The following is a 15,228-nucleotide window of genomic DNA, read 5'->3' as shown; positions in this document are numbered from 1 at the left end:
AAGTGAGTTAAAAAAAAGTGAGTCATATTTGTGTATGACATTTAATGTGAGGAGTGAGGACCATAATTCAAGAGAGACAATTCTGAAAAATACTTCATTTTATTCACTATTATTATTCTTAATAATTTTTAAGTTAAATTATGGGTAAGTGGGATTTTTTTTTGATTCGTTTCGATATAAGTTTTATTAAAATCTAACATTCGATAATTGTTAATTAAACATAATTTGTGATATTTGCGATTGAATATATGTGTTAACAAATGTGCAAAAGTCAAATTAGACAATATTAGTGAATATGAGTGAGTAGTGAATAAGGGAAAAATAAAGAAAAGTGTGAAATCTAATATCTGATATTCAACTACTAAAAAATTATCGGATGTTCTGATGTCTGAATCTCAAAAATTGATATCTGAGTCCATATTCGATATTCGAATTTTCAATTCGAATATAAAATGGAATCATTATATAGTTTTGCCAACTCTAATAACCATCCCTACAGAGTATAGACAAAACTCAAAATTAAAATGGTAGACAAAGAGAAAACGGATAACCCGTGTGCTAAACAAATCGAACTTCCCAGCCTTAATGAATCATTCATCTATTTAATTTTTAATGACTTCCTCCAATTGACTCTCTTCTTAGCAAAGAAGAAGACTCAAAAGGTTAGGACCAAATTCCAAGAAATGACGCACAGTTTCTAAAATTTTCCATTTACATTACCCAAAATACAGAAATTGATATTTGATCGACGGCAAAGAATTTCGAGGGAAGCAGAAAAACAGGAGATGGAAAGAGATGGACCACCAATTGATGATTGCTGTACAATTTGCCATGAAAGCTTCAACATTCCTTGCCAAGCTAATTGTTCTCACTGGTTTTGCGGTTTTGCTTCTCATCTTTTGTTTTTATATTTGAGCTTTGTTTGCTTGATTTATTATGATTATGGGTATTTGTCATTTTTCCCAAATATGAGATTTTTTCATAAAATCAGGTTTTTTTGATTGATTTGATCGAAAGCGTGGTTTTGTGTTTGGGGTTTTATGTATATAAATGTGAATTAGAAAGGTAATTTCAAATTTGTGTTGTGGGTTGTTATGAATTTCTTATATAGATATGAATTTGAAGGTAATTTGTATAGTGGGTTATTATGAATTTGTTGTGATAATGTGTCAAGTGGGTTGGTATGAACTTATGAAATGTTTTATTAAGTCAAAGCACATTTAAAGGGTTACATCTTGATCATTTGTTGGATATTATAGGATGATAGTTGTACTAGGTTGCAAGAGCTTTATTTTAGTGTAATCATAGCCCAAATTAAGATTGCATCTTGATCATTTGTGAGATATAATGTACTATATGTTAGAATTAGATAATTGTTGAACTAGATTGCTAGAACTTTGTATTGTGATGGGGAAAATCTTAAAACAATGAATTGTGGAATAGTGTCCAACTTTTCTTGGGAAAATTGAGCCTAATGATTGGAGTGTTATGTGGGTTTAACTTTAAACTATTTGGAATTTAGATTCCATGATAATGCAAGAATTGGATTATGAACCCTAGAAAAAACATTTTCCATGGGTAGCAGAACTTCTTTATGATATCAATCACTTGTTCATCTTCATCCTTTGAACTGTGAAAGCTTTACCCTTTATTGTGAAGGATGATCGCAAAATTTTTTCTTCGATTGGCGTTAGCTCCAAGATGACAACAATGTGGCTGAGATTTGTGGGTTGTATGAGTTTGTTCTAGGTCATTGTTGGTCAGCTTAGTTTTCCTTTTGGGTAGTTATAGGGTATGTTTTTCTATGTGCCTTCTCTTCCTTTAAATTGGGTTTGATTAGACCAAGCAGGTTGTCGGAACCGTGTTTCATATATGTTTTAGTTCCCGACAAAAATGGATTTGTGGTAGAACTTGATGAAACAGATTGGCGAACTGGCCTATGTTTTCAATAAGACTAAATGGGGAAAATAAAACTCACATGATATCATGAGGTGTAAACTGTAAACCTCATAAGTTTTCATAGATTTGACCCTCCAAATCGCCTTAGTGGAAAACTGATGGGAGTCAATTAATGACATTGGAATTACGGATTTAAAATTGTTGCTGAAATTGAGTGATATCCTTATTCATATGGCATAATCCAGGGCGTTGCATTTTGGAAGTATGGGAGCATGGATCAGTGATGCAACCTTGCAAATGTCCTTTATGTCGCCGCCCCATCAATCTGTTAATACCTGATGATACTTCTCAACAGCAACAGGCTGATCCACAAGTTGCTGACATCATAAGAAATTTGGAGGTATATAATCGTCGATTTGGTGAACGTCAATCTGATTTCATCCAGGTACTGTCCGATATTTATATAATTAAACATATCAAGTTAATTTTCTGGTTATATGATCTGGTGTTCTCTTACGTCCTAGCTATCAAATGAAAATGTTTATGGGGGTTAGTTTTTATATCTCATCAATAACACCCCATTGTCTTAATGAATCGAGTTTTAATCGCTTTAGTGAATACAACTTTAATTCCATGCCTCCGGTATTTCCCAACTAATACGCTTGTACACTTTCTCGACTTGAATTTTTGTGGCTTAATGAATCGGGTTATTAACCACCATTAATGTGATAACCACACCTAAAAAATAGGAAATTTGATCCCTCATCAAGATTATGATGGTAACCTTCTCTAAATGGTGCCATTATACCTCCCATTAAACAGCAAAGGGAAATAATAATAACGGTTTTTACCATTTGCAAATTCTTGTATGAGACGGTATCACCGTGAGACACGCCTCATATTTGGGTTAAATAGCCCAATAATAGAAACTTTTAGCTTATAAATTTCTTGTTTTGAAGTCGTCTCACTATGAAACGGTCTCATACAAGACGGGTTGTTTACCATTATTCCAACCATAATAACTAACAAACCCGGGCATGTTTTCAAAGAGCCAAGGCCCAGGAGTAATTGTACTACATGGCTTGTCATTTGCACCACAAAGGTCCAGAAATTGAAATATTGTTTAACCATTGTTTTTTGTTTCATCAGAGACTACGAGATCTTCCCTTTCTTCTCCGAAGGCTGTTGCGTGATTTGATGAATCCTCAAAGATCTTTGCCATTCGTCATTAAGTTTCGCGTCTATTTGGCAGTTAAGTAAACAAATCACATTCCCAAGATTTTCCTTATCAATTCATATATTCAGCAATTTAGCGTCCAGAATATGACGAACTATGTCTTGTTGTTTCAGATGCTCTTGAGTATCATATACTTGTTGAGTCCTGTGGACATTATCCCTGAAGGTAATTAAAATTCTGCTTAAATCAGGAATTGATTAGCAACATATTAATCTGGATTATACCCATTTTGCAGCAATACTAGGAGTAATCGGTCTTCTGGATGATCTGATCGTAATGCTCGTTTGCTTCTTACATGTGGCTGCCATCTATCGATCTGTTCTTGTTGGTCGTCATGGGGGTTTGTGAAGTATCCTGTTCTGGTGGACGACTTAACTCAGATGGAAAAGATGGGTTGAAGGATTCAAAAAAGAGATCTTGTAACTGATTCAGTAGACAGTAGACAATTCCCTCTTATCAATTTTTAGGCAAATTGATTATCATTAGTAGTAGTAGCCTAGTAGGAGGACCTTTTCCTTATACAATAACTGATTACTGATTAGTGATTAGCAATTGTTAGACGTTTTTTTTTTCCTTTGTATACTCTCTTTATCTTTACCTTTGAGTCTGCATCCGAAAACTTCAGAAGATCTCACATATTTGAGTCTTATAGTTGCACTCAAAGGGATTGCTTAAGAAGAATTTTCTCTTTTGATTAACTGAACAATTCCACCTATGAATCATACTTCTCGCACAAGATCATATAACATCACAAAAGTAATCACTTATAACCTTAAAATAATCATTTGTAATTTTAAGATAATTAATTTGAGAAATAAATAAATAGATAAATAGATAATAACAACATTTCATAGACTTTAAAGTGCCAATTGTTATTTACAAATTACAACATAATTAAGGGCGTTATTAAGTCCATTGATAATTATCCGACTAAATTACCTTAATTGCTAATTATGTCTTACTTGCTAAGCATAATTATATTTACAACATATATACATTGAATTAAAATACTAATATATGGGAATATGTTAAAACCACTCCCTACTAGATTTACCTGATTATTATTACATATTCTTCAGCAGCTGCTCGTACCATGGTCCATGTACAGTGGCAGAAACAGTTGCCACCACAATAAGAACTTCCGAAATTTCTACTACCTTATCAATAAGAAGTGATGCGCCCACGCGACGAAGCGCCATTTCTGCTAATTGTCGGCCCTTGCTTTTAGTCCCACCGAGCACAGTGGCTCTTACTGCCAGGTAAACAGCTCGGGAGACGTGTGTGAAAATTGCGTCCCCAGATTTCAAGCTCTTTGAGAGCATGTTAGCCACGACCCCCATCCTTGCTCTCAGTTTTTCTAAGTTGACAGCATGATTTACGTTATCAGAGAGCCCAATAATTGCTTCAACGATTTCAGTAATGCCCACGTCTTCCACCTTATCGAGCAACTCTGAAAGCTGTTTTGTAGATTGAGTGATCACATTATCCATGTCTGATGGGTTTGTTACCAAGTGTTCACTAAGAAGGGCTTGTCGGAGAACCAGCATACTGCAGACAGGAGAAACTAGTGAGTGAATACAAGTAAAATCTACTTTACTTTCAGACTAATGTTTACCAACAATTAACACAATCAAGCAAACAGAAGGGATGAAGAAGACTATAACAGATTAATTTACGAACCTTGTGGAAATAACAATGATCTTCTGCAATTGAGATTGAACTGCTCTCAATCTAGATACATTAAGTTTTAAAGTCTCGGGCAGAGACTCTTGGACTAATCCATCAATCTCACGAACCAACTTCAATAGACCTAGCCTGAGAAACATATCTGTCTTTTCCCCTCTGCACTCCGGTTGCTCACTACCTGCAAGTAAGAAAAAAATGATTTGGTAAAAGAAAATCCACCTTTGTGAAACTCTTAAGAATAGTGCTTTGATGTAAAAATGACAAGATTTGGAACCATCCAACAGCACTTTACATATCCTAAATATGGGAATTTCTATTTTAGCACAACAACAATTCATTACCCTGATGCCAAAAGAAGCTCCAACCTAAAGGAGGGTTCGGGAGATAGATAACAAAGTGGTTTTCTTCGATTGACCTTGGAATCGAACATCAACGACTTTACATAAATCTATCTATTTTAGTGTATTTATTTGTTTAGGCTTATTTTAGATGAATTACCAATTATTTTAGCCAAAATAAAGAGTGAGGCGTAGAAAAGATAAAACAATCAATAAATAAAAGAGATAAGGTTCTCTTTCGTCAAATAGTAGTTTCACACAACATACCAACACTGGTGGGTTCTACAGAGTGTCGTCCTAACGTTACACTTCCTCCTGTCCGAAGGGTGGTTGGGGCCTCCCCTTGGGAAGAAGTCTCCCGAGTATCTGGCAATGTCGACAGTGCATCCAGATGTTCATCCCATTCCTGATCCACATCAGTACGCACCAAATTTAGCCAACTCTTTGTCACAGGTAAAGAAGTAGAGGAATCAGAAGGGGGTCCATATCGTTCTGTAAAAGCCTTTTGCAAATAGTCCAGCCCAGCAGGCCCTTTGATCATTGGCTCAATCATTCTGATGCGTGCTCTACTTATCTCTTTCTTCAAATGCTAAACAAGAGAACAAAAGAATATCGTAAATAAAATCAACTTATTCACATTAATATAGAAAAATAGTGAGCAGCAAAAGTTACAAACCTGAATTTCATTTAAGATAAAACGAAGACCCTTGATAACTGCTATGGCAAAAGAAGAATTTGTATTATCTCCAGATTGTGAGACTAAACTCAGTTCTTTCAGTAAGTTCAGGTAAGAAGCTTTCATCTTATCATCATTTGCTGGGGCTGACAGCTTTTGAAGGGTCATCAGTGCATAACCCAGTAATTTTTCCAGGTAATTCATATCCAACGTTCCACTTCTCAAAACCTATAAAAGACAAAAAAAATATGACATCAACATGACAACACATGCCCACATAATACTGATGATACAAAGCACTCGACTTTCAGAAATTATATGACTGATGAATAAAAAATGTCAATCTTATCTTATTCTTGAAAAAGGTACCTGTGAAAGGATTTCTATGTCAATCACATCTGTAATTTCTTGTCGCCAGCTTCTGGGAGACATCTCACATAATTCATCCCTGACTTCTGTCATTAGTTTAAGAACCCAACTGTAGTCAGGCTGCTCCTGCTTCATGGATTCCATGATTCCATCCCAAAATGCTTTCTCCATTGTCTCTTTGATTTTTGCCTGCATAAAAATGATGCATTTAGGACTTAGTATGTGTGGAGAAGTATGGAAGCACTCAACTAATGCATGATGCATCCACCAAATAGGCATCAGTAGAGTATTCCAAGGACACACCTTAACACCACTTTCATCGTCTTCATCTAAGTAAAGCTTATCAGCAAAACCATGACGATGTTCATGGACAATCTCATTAACTAAGAGTTCGTTCTCAGTGATTGGCATCATGCCACCGCTTATTTGGGCATCGGCTGAATGTGCCTCCGATGGACATGTAAGCACTTGGCCTACAGTGGCATCAACTTCCTTGAACAATGACCGTGCCACACCGCTCAATCTTCCACTAACACCAACCGTGCTGCTTGCTTCACCAGAGACTGTTGATGGAGAGTCGTCTGATGAACAAGATGAACCAGGAGATGATATGTGAGCAACTGGGGATGTAAAAGGACTCCCAGTATCCTTCGATTCAAAGAATTTGATCCGTGCATCAGAAATAGCATTCTCCATCCGTTCAATGCCAACATCACCACTAAGATTTTGTACTTTCGCCTTAAGAAGTGTTTGATCTTCCATCACCTAACAATATCGACATCATTCAAGGGAAACCCATTACATATAGCTTTGTATGGTATTAGACACAAAAAAATGTATGGTATTAGACACAAAAAACAGTAAATTCTGACCTGCTTCTGAATAGCCTTCATGTCATGGGTAAGACCTCCGTTGTCTCCCTCAGGAGTAAGCTTACAAGTATGCATCATAGAGAGCTCCAGCTGACATGCAGCCCTCACCAAATCATCCTCTAGTAATTTGGCGTCCTTTACCTTCCATACCACAAAGCAATACAAATACGAGCACCATGCTTTATCAAATTTCTCGAGCTGCGATCTGAAAGTACAATTGTCCCCCGAAGCTGATTTTACACAGAAACCTTCTAGTAATATCTTGATCAATAACTCAAATTCCTGAATAAACTTCACAGCAGCCTCGGCAAGGGCTATCTCATGCGCTCCTTTACCACTGAGGACAGCATCAGGGTGTCCAAGTATCATATAGGCACAAAGGACAATCCTCACAGGATATCTTGACATTTTACGTCGACTCTGAAGTCCCTCTCCCCCAGACCCAGCTCTTTTTTGACCTCTAGTCTTAGATGCATTGCTTACATTATGCCTGCGCTTTGGAATAGCAACACGTTTGAGCAGGTGATCAATGTTTTCCAGACGACATGAACCACTGGTTCCCTGTCGAGCCCTGAGACGGACTTCAAGCTGGTCAAGCAAAGCTTTCACTGTCTTCAAAGTTGAATCTGACTCAATCAGGACTGCAAGCTGCTCAAAAGGCATTGACTTGACTGATTTCTCATTGATACTCAAAACCTCAAAAGCTTTTGCCAAGGAACGTGTTGTTCCTCTCAACTTAACAAACTGTCTCCAGCACCTATAAGCAATGCCATCATACATTAGTAAGGTGTAGAAGGTTAAAAACATCAAAACTATTGTCTATAGCGAAGTATAAATCTAAAGTTAGCCAACAGAATAATGATTTGCCATTGCAACACAATTCACAACTCTGGCTCAGGAGAAGAACGGCACACATACTTTCTCACTTGTCATGAAAACATTAGAGATAAATTTTTTGTTTCTTTTTTCAGTAAATGCCAGATGTGGTGGAAGTTTTACAAATCAACTCTCCAATTCTAATAACACTATGTAGACAGCATCATATATGGAGATTAAATCGACAAAAAGCTAAAAGCATAATCAATCTACATAATTATTGACTGCACAATTAAGATTCTTCACCTAGATAACTTTCTGGCGAGATTTAAAGCCTGATCATGCATGGCATTACAATTGCCATGAGAAGAGCCATTGTTACTCTTTCTCTGCCTCAAAAATTCAGCTCGCTGTCTTCTAGCCTGTCAACAATTGAAATCAAATCTCGTTTGAGAGAATGACAACAAGCAGTTTGTAACAAATCACATTTCATCATTAACATCTCATGCATGTGCCTGAAAATTAGCACAAGAATGAAACAAAAAGCTTAAAAAGAATATACATCATCTATTCGAAAATCTTAGTTGCATATACCACATTGGAATATTTTGTATTCAGAAATATATTCAATTTCCAAAAATATAAAGGAACCCTTTATGCTGATTGGCATTAAAAGAATGGATTCACACATATAGTTTGGTAAAACCAAGTCTGAACGTAAACATGGAGACATCATACCACAGGACTACGTACCACTTCCAAAGTATTCCTCAAGGTATCTCATCATATAGAAACATATACATACCCTTTGCAACCGATCCTCCAGCTGCTCTTTCTTTTTCATTCTCTCCATTTCCCGTTGAGTATAAACGGAATCAGCCGCTCTCTGCACTCGCACCAACCTAGCATGTGCCTTTAATCTTTCAGCTTCCAATAATCCCAGTCGCTTCCTCTCTGCTGCAGCACGCTTCTGGTGTATAGCAGCACGCACACACTCTTTGTATCTGCTTTCCTGTAGCATCCTTCGCGTTAAGGATTGAGCCGTCCGCTCTTTTCTTGCAGCCCTCCGCTGTCTACGAGATTTCAAGATAAGCATTCTATTTGCCTCTGCTTGCTGAACCCGTGATTCAACCTTCATACCCAATTCCCCACGTTCTTTCTCAACGCGCATTTCTACCTCACTTTTAGCCGCTTGTCGCAGCTCACCCAACCTAGCCAATCGCATCTGAGCCTTTGAAAGAATGCTCAATCTGCACCAGCAAAAAACAATCTTAAATCATGCCACAAGATTTCCATTATTGTTGAATCCACTGGAATAGAAATTAAAAGTTCACACCAGTCATTATTAGTTTTACAATAGCATTGTAATGTGCACTCCAAAAAATCAAATATCAGGAAACTAAGTCATATCACTTAGAGCAGTTTTGAAAGCAATTAATATCAGAACATAATATAATAAAAGATATCAAGATCTATTTAACAGTGTCACAACGATGAAAAGGTGATGTCATCAAGCAATACACTACTTTTAAGAACCAAAAGAATAATATTTTCTTCTAGACAAGGAAGACAAAAATTTCGAACATCCAACTATTAAACCAGCAATTTTCTCTTGATTCCAAGACAGACACGTTAAGCTCAGTTAATAAAAATTAAACAAATGAAAAGACCCCTTCTCCCAACCCCCAAAAAAGGGTCAAGAAGAACACACCTTTTCTGCTCTGCTGCATTAAGCTTAGCTTCAAGTCTCTGACCAAGATCCAAATCTTGTGAAGATGACCATGATGGGCTCCTCTGCTTTGGCCTTGCTTTGCTTGATAAAAATTCGTGGAATTGCTGCCATTGTGAAAAACACAATGTTCATAAAACATTCCAAGGAAAAATGGAATTAACATAATTGAATCTCTAAGAAACACTGTCATTCATTCATTTCCATGACATGCAAAAGCAACAATAGAAAGTTTGGAACCAAGCAATCAATGCTTATTGACTTCAGCTGAAAAAGCACTTTAAGCTCAGTGGGATATCATTACAAGAATATTAACTAGAAAAAATTACTGTGAATGATACAAACTTTTGTTAATTTTTCTATAGTAATACCAACTATTAATTAACCATGAATATTTTTTTTGTCTTATAATACCCTATAGTTTGATTTTTAACATGTTACGATTTTCTAGGAAAACTCCCCTTTAAGTTATATTATTTATGGTTAATCAAAAGTTGGTATTATTATAGGAAAATAAGCAAAAGATGGTATGATTCACAGAAATTTTTCCTACTAACTATTGACCAATAAACAACTCTACGTCAGGTGCCAATAACTTGATCAAAACAGCAAATATTTTCTTAATTTCTTTAACACCCAGCTACAAAGCAGGAACCAAACCTCAAAATCTTAATTTCAAGGAAGCGTGAGCCGCACCAAGGCGCAAGGAGTAGCAGCACCTTGCCTTGTGCAACTAAATGCACCTTTCAGTCATTCAGTGTTTATGAGAAAATAGCACAGCCAAAAATAGTTTGTTGTGATTTTTCTTTTTTCATTTTTTTTTAACTTTTAAAATGGTATTGCTGGCAGAGGCAATGGAGGTGCACATCACCTTTGCGACTCCAGTGACTTGTGTGCCTCCCTACACTTCTTGGCTTGTGCATCATCTGGAGTCATAGGTTTTTCTGGTCCCTGTATGCACCCTATGCCTAGCCGCACTCTTAAAACTAAGCTCAAAATTGAACAAGTTTATTCAAACCACTTAAACAAAGATGTTAATATTCTCTTTGTAATACTTAAGGAAATGAAGGAACCGCAAGTGTTTTTTCTGGTCCCTGTGAAGATGAAATCATGTTCTTAACAAACAAAGACGAAATACACTCCGACTGAAACCAAAGACTAATAAAAATTAACTATTCAACAGTATAACAAAGAAATATCATACCTTTAATACATTTTCCCTCACGAAACTTTCAATACAAAGACATTCCCTCAACAGCAAAAAAAATTCACTTGAAAATATGATATTAGATGGTAATGGATAATAAAAAGATAGTGTAATTTTAGTAAAATTTTTTATCAAACTAAGTTTAATGGTCATGCTTTTTCTACTTCAAAACATCTCATTTTTTTCAAGAAAAAATCATTTCATGACATTATCATAATTGTAAATAAAAAACTTGTTATGTTATCATAGTCATGGGAACTATACCTTTCATGAAAACTTACATACAAATCATTTACATTACTACAATCCAAGGGGGCGTTAAGAGTTTAGAAACTAAAACCAGAATTATATGATAAAACAATCAAACGCCAAAGTTTGAACAACCAAAGCAACAAAATTACGAAAATTCTTGTAGCCAAATTTTTTTTTTTTTTTTGATTCATTTCACCGAATTATACAAGAAACTAACTCACTCACGAAACAATTTTTCTAAACACTGATCGAAATCATGACTTTTCAACAACAAATATGACTGACTTTAATTGATTCATCACCCAATTCAACTATATCTAGAAAGTAACACAATTAACTCACAAAACAATAAAATTTAAACCCCAAATGCTTTCTTCAATCGTGCAGTCTTTAATCAACAATATATACTTATTACTAATACTCCCCCACCCCATCCCAATGAAATAAAATGTCAAAATTATTTCAAAAACACAATACTCAAAGAAAGATTGCACCAAATAACCAAGCATGAAAATTAAAAACTAATAGTCGTAACAATCAACAAAATAATCACCATTTAAAAAAAGAATCACACTACGTTTCTTTTTTTTTTTTTACTAAATTTCACAATCAAACATTAACCTAGTATCAAAACATCAGAATTGTTATCCTGATTATCTTAAAAATCAACAACAAAAATCACTTTTACTCTCAGAAAATTGAAAGGAAAAAAAAAGCACACCATACTCATTCCACTACTTCAAAAACAATTCCAAAGTTAAAACAGAGGGGAAAAAAAAAAAAAAAAAAAAAAAAAAAAAAACTATAAACCTGACGACGGAGATCGGCTTCTTTGAGCTTAGCATCAATTTCTTCGGCACTAGAAGGAGTTTTACACTCGGAAAGTCGACGGCGAAGTCTCCGAGGAAGCTTCGACGGTGATAAAGAAGTCGGTGAAGAACAACAATCATTCACCGGAAAACTCATCGCTACTCCATTAACCGCCAATTTTTCCGGTGATGCTTCGTTCATCGACGTCATATCATAAACCACCAATTTTTTTTCTTCACTTTTGAATTATGTAAATTAAAATTAATTACAATTTACAAGTTTGAATTTGAAAGAAGATATATAAGTAATAATGAATTAGAGAAAAAGAAGAAAAGAATTAAAGTGATGAAGAAGAAGAATTGAAAAGGATGATGAAGATTGTTGATAAATTGGGAAAGGTGAAATGAGAGAAAAAGGAAAAGGGAAAGAGAGAAATGTTGCGTAAGAGAAAACGTTAACGAAACAAAAGAAATATGTGGGGAGTTTGGTGGGCTTTGGGTAATTAAGAAGGGAGAGTCTTTGAAGAAGGGGTGTGTTGTTTTAAAAGCACTACATTTTGGTCTAAGTTCTTTCTAGATAAAGAATCCTATTATCTACTCATTTATTTCATAAATCATTTGAATTAAAAAAAAATTCTTATATTAAAATAATGCAAAATAGATGAGACACAGAAATAAAGAAATTTAATAGTTTTATCATTTATTTATTCATTTTGCATTATTTATCATTTAAATAAAAAAACTCTCATTTTGTAATTCGAAATAATGTGAAATAGGTGAAATAGAAGAGTAAAGAAATTTAATAATTTACTCTCCTAATTTACTCATTTTGCATTATTTGAATGAAAATTTATTCACAATGTAATTTGGAATGATGTAAAATAGGTGAAATAGAAGAGTAAAAAAATTTAATAATATTCTCTTTTGATTTACTCATTTTGCATCATTTAAATGAAAAAACTCTCACATTGTAATTTGAAATAATGCAAAACAGGTGGAATAGAGGAGTAAAAAAATTAAATAATCTATTCTTTTGATGTACTCATTTTGCATCATTTAAATGAAAAAACTCTTATATTATAATTTGAAATAACTTGAAATGGACTATTCACATCATTTAAATGAAAAAATTATCACATTATAATATGAAATAATAGAAAATAGATGAGATAAAGAAATAAAGACTAAAATTTACAATGATGAAATTACTTATATTTTAAATATTAAATAAAAAAAGAGTTCTCACTTTTATGTCGAGACTCGAGAAGACGATGTAGCTCGGAATTAAGTTTTAAACTAAGGTCAAAAAAGAGGCTAAGAGTTAGATTATGAGAAAAGTTTAATGTATTTCGGATTTTATTCTTTTATGACAAATAGTAGTAGTTTTTAGAATGTTTTTAAAATTGAAAAGGGTAGTCGTTTTAATTCAAAAAAAGAAATAGAGTTGAAAAATATAATGTCAAATATTTTTTATTAGGTAAACTTATTTTATTAATTTATCTGAAATTTTTTACACTACATATTACACCCTTCGTTCTTTTTGTATATTCTCGTTTATTTTTTGTACGGTTTCAAAACAGTTTTGAGCCTCTATATCTCAAAATACACATCATAAAAAAAATAAATAATATACATCACTAAGACGAATTTAATAAGATTTCACATAAATATATTTTATATTTTAGATATCTTTCAAAAATCTTAATCATATTAATTTTTTTAAAATGAAATATTTTAAATAAGAAGAATATTAAAGAAGAAAAGAGGTACTCTATTAATTTTCATTTGGTAACTATATCTTATACTCCATATTAACTTACCAGCATCCTAATATCCTATTATAATTGTTCAATATGTATGTTAAGAAAGACCGATAAGAAAAATTAAATTTTATCTTAGTTAGAATAAATATTATTTTTTTTATAACAGATTTTAAATTTAATTTTCATTTAGTCATCTTCTTCCCTTAGTCAACCTATCCTATATTAAAAAAAATCACGAAAATATAATTACATATTAATTTATTTTATTTATGTAGGAAGTATAAATTGAAAATAAGTATTGGTTGACAAAAAGAAAAGATTTTTTTTAAAAAAAAAGGGATAAATTACGTGGAAGTGTTTAGGTGAGTATTTTACTTGGTGGCTACAGGAGAAGTGGTCAGCATCTAATAGAACTAAGAATTTGGACGGTTCCTACGCTTTTGTTTGGGTGGGTATTTTTTTTTCTTATCCATTCAATTTGGATCTTAGGCAACAGATTAGCTTAGGCTGCCCTTCATGATTCATGCGGTCATTCATGCCACATGGATTGGAATTTGGATTCTCTATTGCCACTATTATCCACGTTTCAATTAAGAATTTTTTTTTTCTTATTTCATAAACTAGAATAATGTGCATTAATTATTTTTGTGTTTTTTATTTTTTTTAATTTGGTGTAAGATAGAGAATGGATACATACAAGAGAAAAAGAAAATATTTTATAATGTAGATGGTGAAAATCGAACTCTTATCATTACGGTGTAAATAAGGTTCTCAATGATTAAACTAACTTATGATTTTTTTTCATATTTTAAAATGATAATATATGTTAGCATATATGAAATAATCATAAGACTGTAACTATAAACTTAAAGCTTAAGATTATGATGAAAGTCCAAAATATATTATATTCTCTAACATTATGGTCTTTGACCTTTTAAAGGATCAAAGTTAAAATGATAATAAATGAGAATTACGTCTTCTTTGTAAAAAAAAAAAAGTTTTCGTATCTTAAAACACTCCATAATACATTGCACCTTTAACCATTCCATGAAATACAAAATAGTAATCATAGACTTAAGATGTGTGAAACTGAATTAAGATGGTTTGAACATGAGCAAAGAAAGTCTATCAACGCGTCTATAAGAAGGGTGAAAAGCAACACGGTTGATGGAAAGAGAAGTCGCGGTAGGCATAAGAAAACCTGGGAATAACATGAGGGAGTTACACCTCTCTAAGAATTTGACTTAGAATAAAATTATATTGAAAATGTCGTATTTGAGCCCTAGACTTTAAATAGTCACCTAAGCCTATGCCTACTACAACTATGTCACCTATGCCTTGTTTATTGTTCTAACCTTTGTGTTTGCTTTTATATTTCTTTGATCATGTTATATTGTTATTAGCCTTAATGTTTTGTCTTATATTGTCTTATTGTGTTTTCTGTCATGTCGTGTCTTGCTTTACTTTCTTTGATAGATCTTTCTCAAGCCAATGGACTCTTTGGTCATATCATCTTTTATGTATATAGTTTGTCCTCATTCATCCCCTCCAAACCCTGATCATAGTATCTACGAA

At 33.7% G+C, this 15,228-nt stretch overlaps 2 protein-coding genes across 2 annotated transcripts; one reads left to right on the top strand and one right to left on the bottom strand.

The window, feature by feature from the left end:
* The first annotated feature begins 411 nt into the window (after window positions 1-411).
* LOC130809980 (uncharacterized) lies at window positions 412-3,927 on the top strand. The gene is made up of 5 exons (XM_057675861.1): window positions 412-882; window positions 2,145-2,344; window positions 3,049-3,150; window positions 3,250-3,301; window positions 3,372-3,927. The coding sequence occupies exons 1-5, from the start codon at window positions 786-788 to the stop codon at window positions 3,482-3,484; spliced, it is 564 nt and encodes a 187-aa protein (XP_057531844.1). The 5' UTR covers window positions 412-785; the 3' UTR covers window positions 3,485-3,927.
* A 40-nt stretch (window positions 3,928-3,967) lies between these two features.
* Window positions 3,968-12,474, bottom strand: LOC130809979 (uncharacterized). The gene is made up of 11 exons (XM_057675859.1): window positions 11,892-12,474; window positions 9,605-9,729; window positions 8,699-9,143; window positions 8,200-8,315; window positions 7,078-7,834; window positions 6,509-6,970; window positions 6,206-6,394; window positions 5,837-6,064; window positions 5,428-5,749; window positions 4,817-5,000; window positions 3,968-4,684 (listed from the first exon to the last, which is right to left on the bottom strand). Exons 1-11 carry the CDS (start codon window positions 12,099-12,101, stop codon window positions 4,201-4,203), a joined length of 3,522 nt encoding a protein of 1,173 aa, XP_057531842.1. The 5' UTR covers window positions 12,102-12,474; the 3' UTR covers window positions 3,968-4,200.
* Between the last annotated feature and the right edge of the window lie 2,754 nt (window positions 12,475-15,228).

This window comes from Amaranthus tricolor, chromosome 4 (genome assembly GCF_026212465.1).
Source record: "Amaranthus tricolor cultivar Red isolate AtriRed21 chromosome 4, ASM2621246v1, whole genome shotgun sequence".
Classification (NCBI taxonomy): domain Eukaryota; kingdom Viridiplantae; phylum Streptophyta; class Magnoliopsida; order Caryophyllales; family Amaranthaceae; genus Amaranthus; species Amaranthus tricolor.
This window is presented reverse-complemented; position numbering and strand designations above follow the sequence as displayed.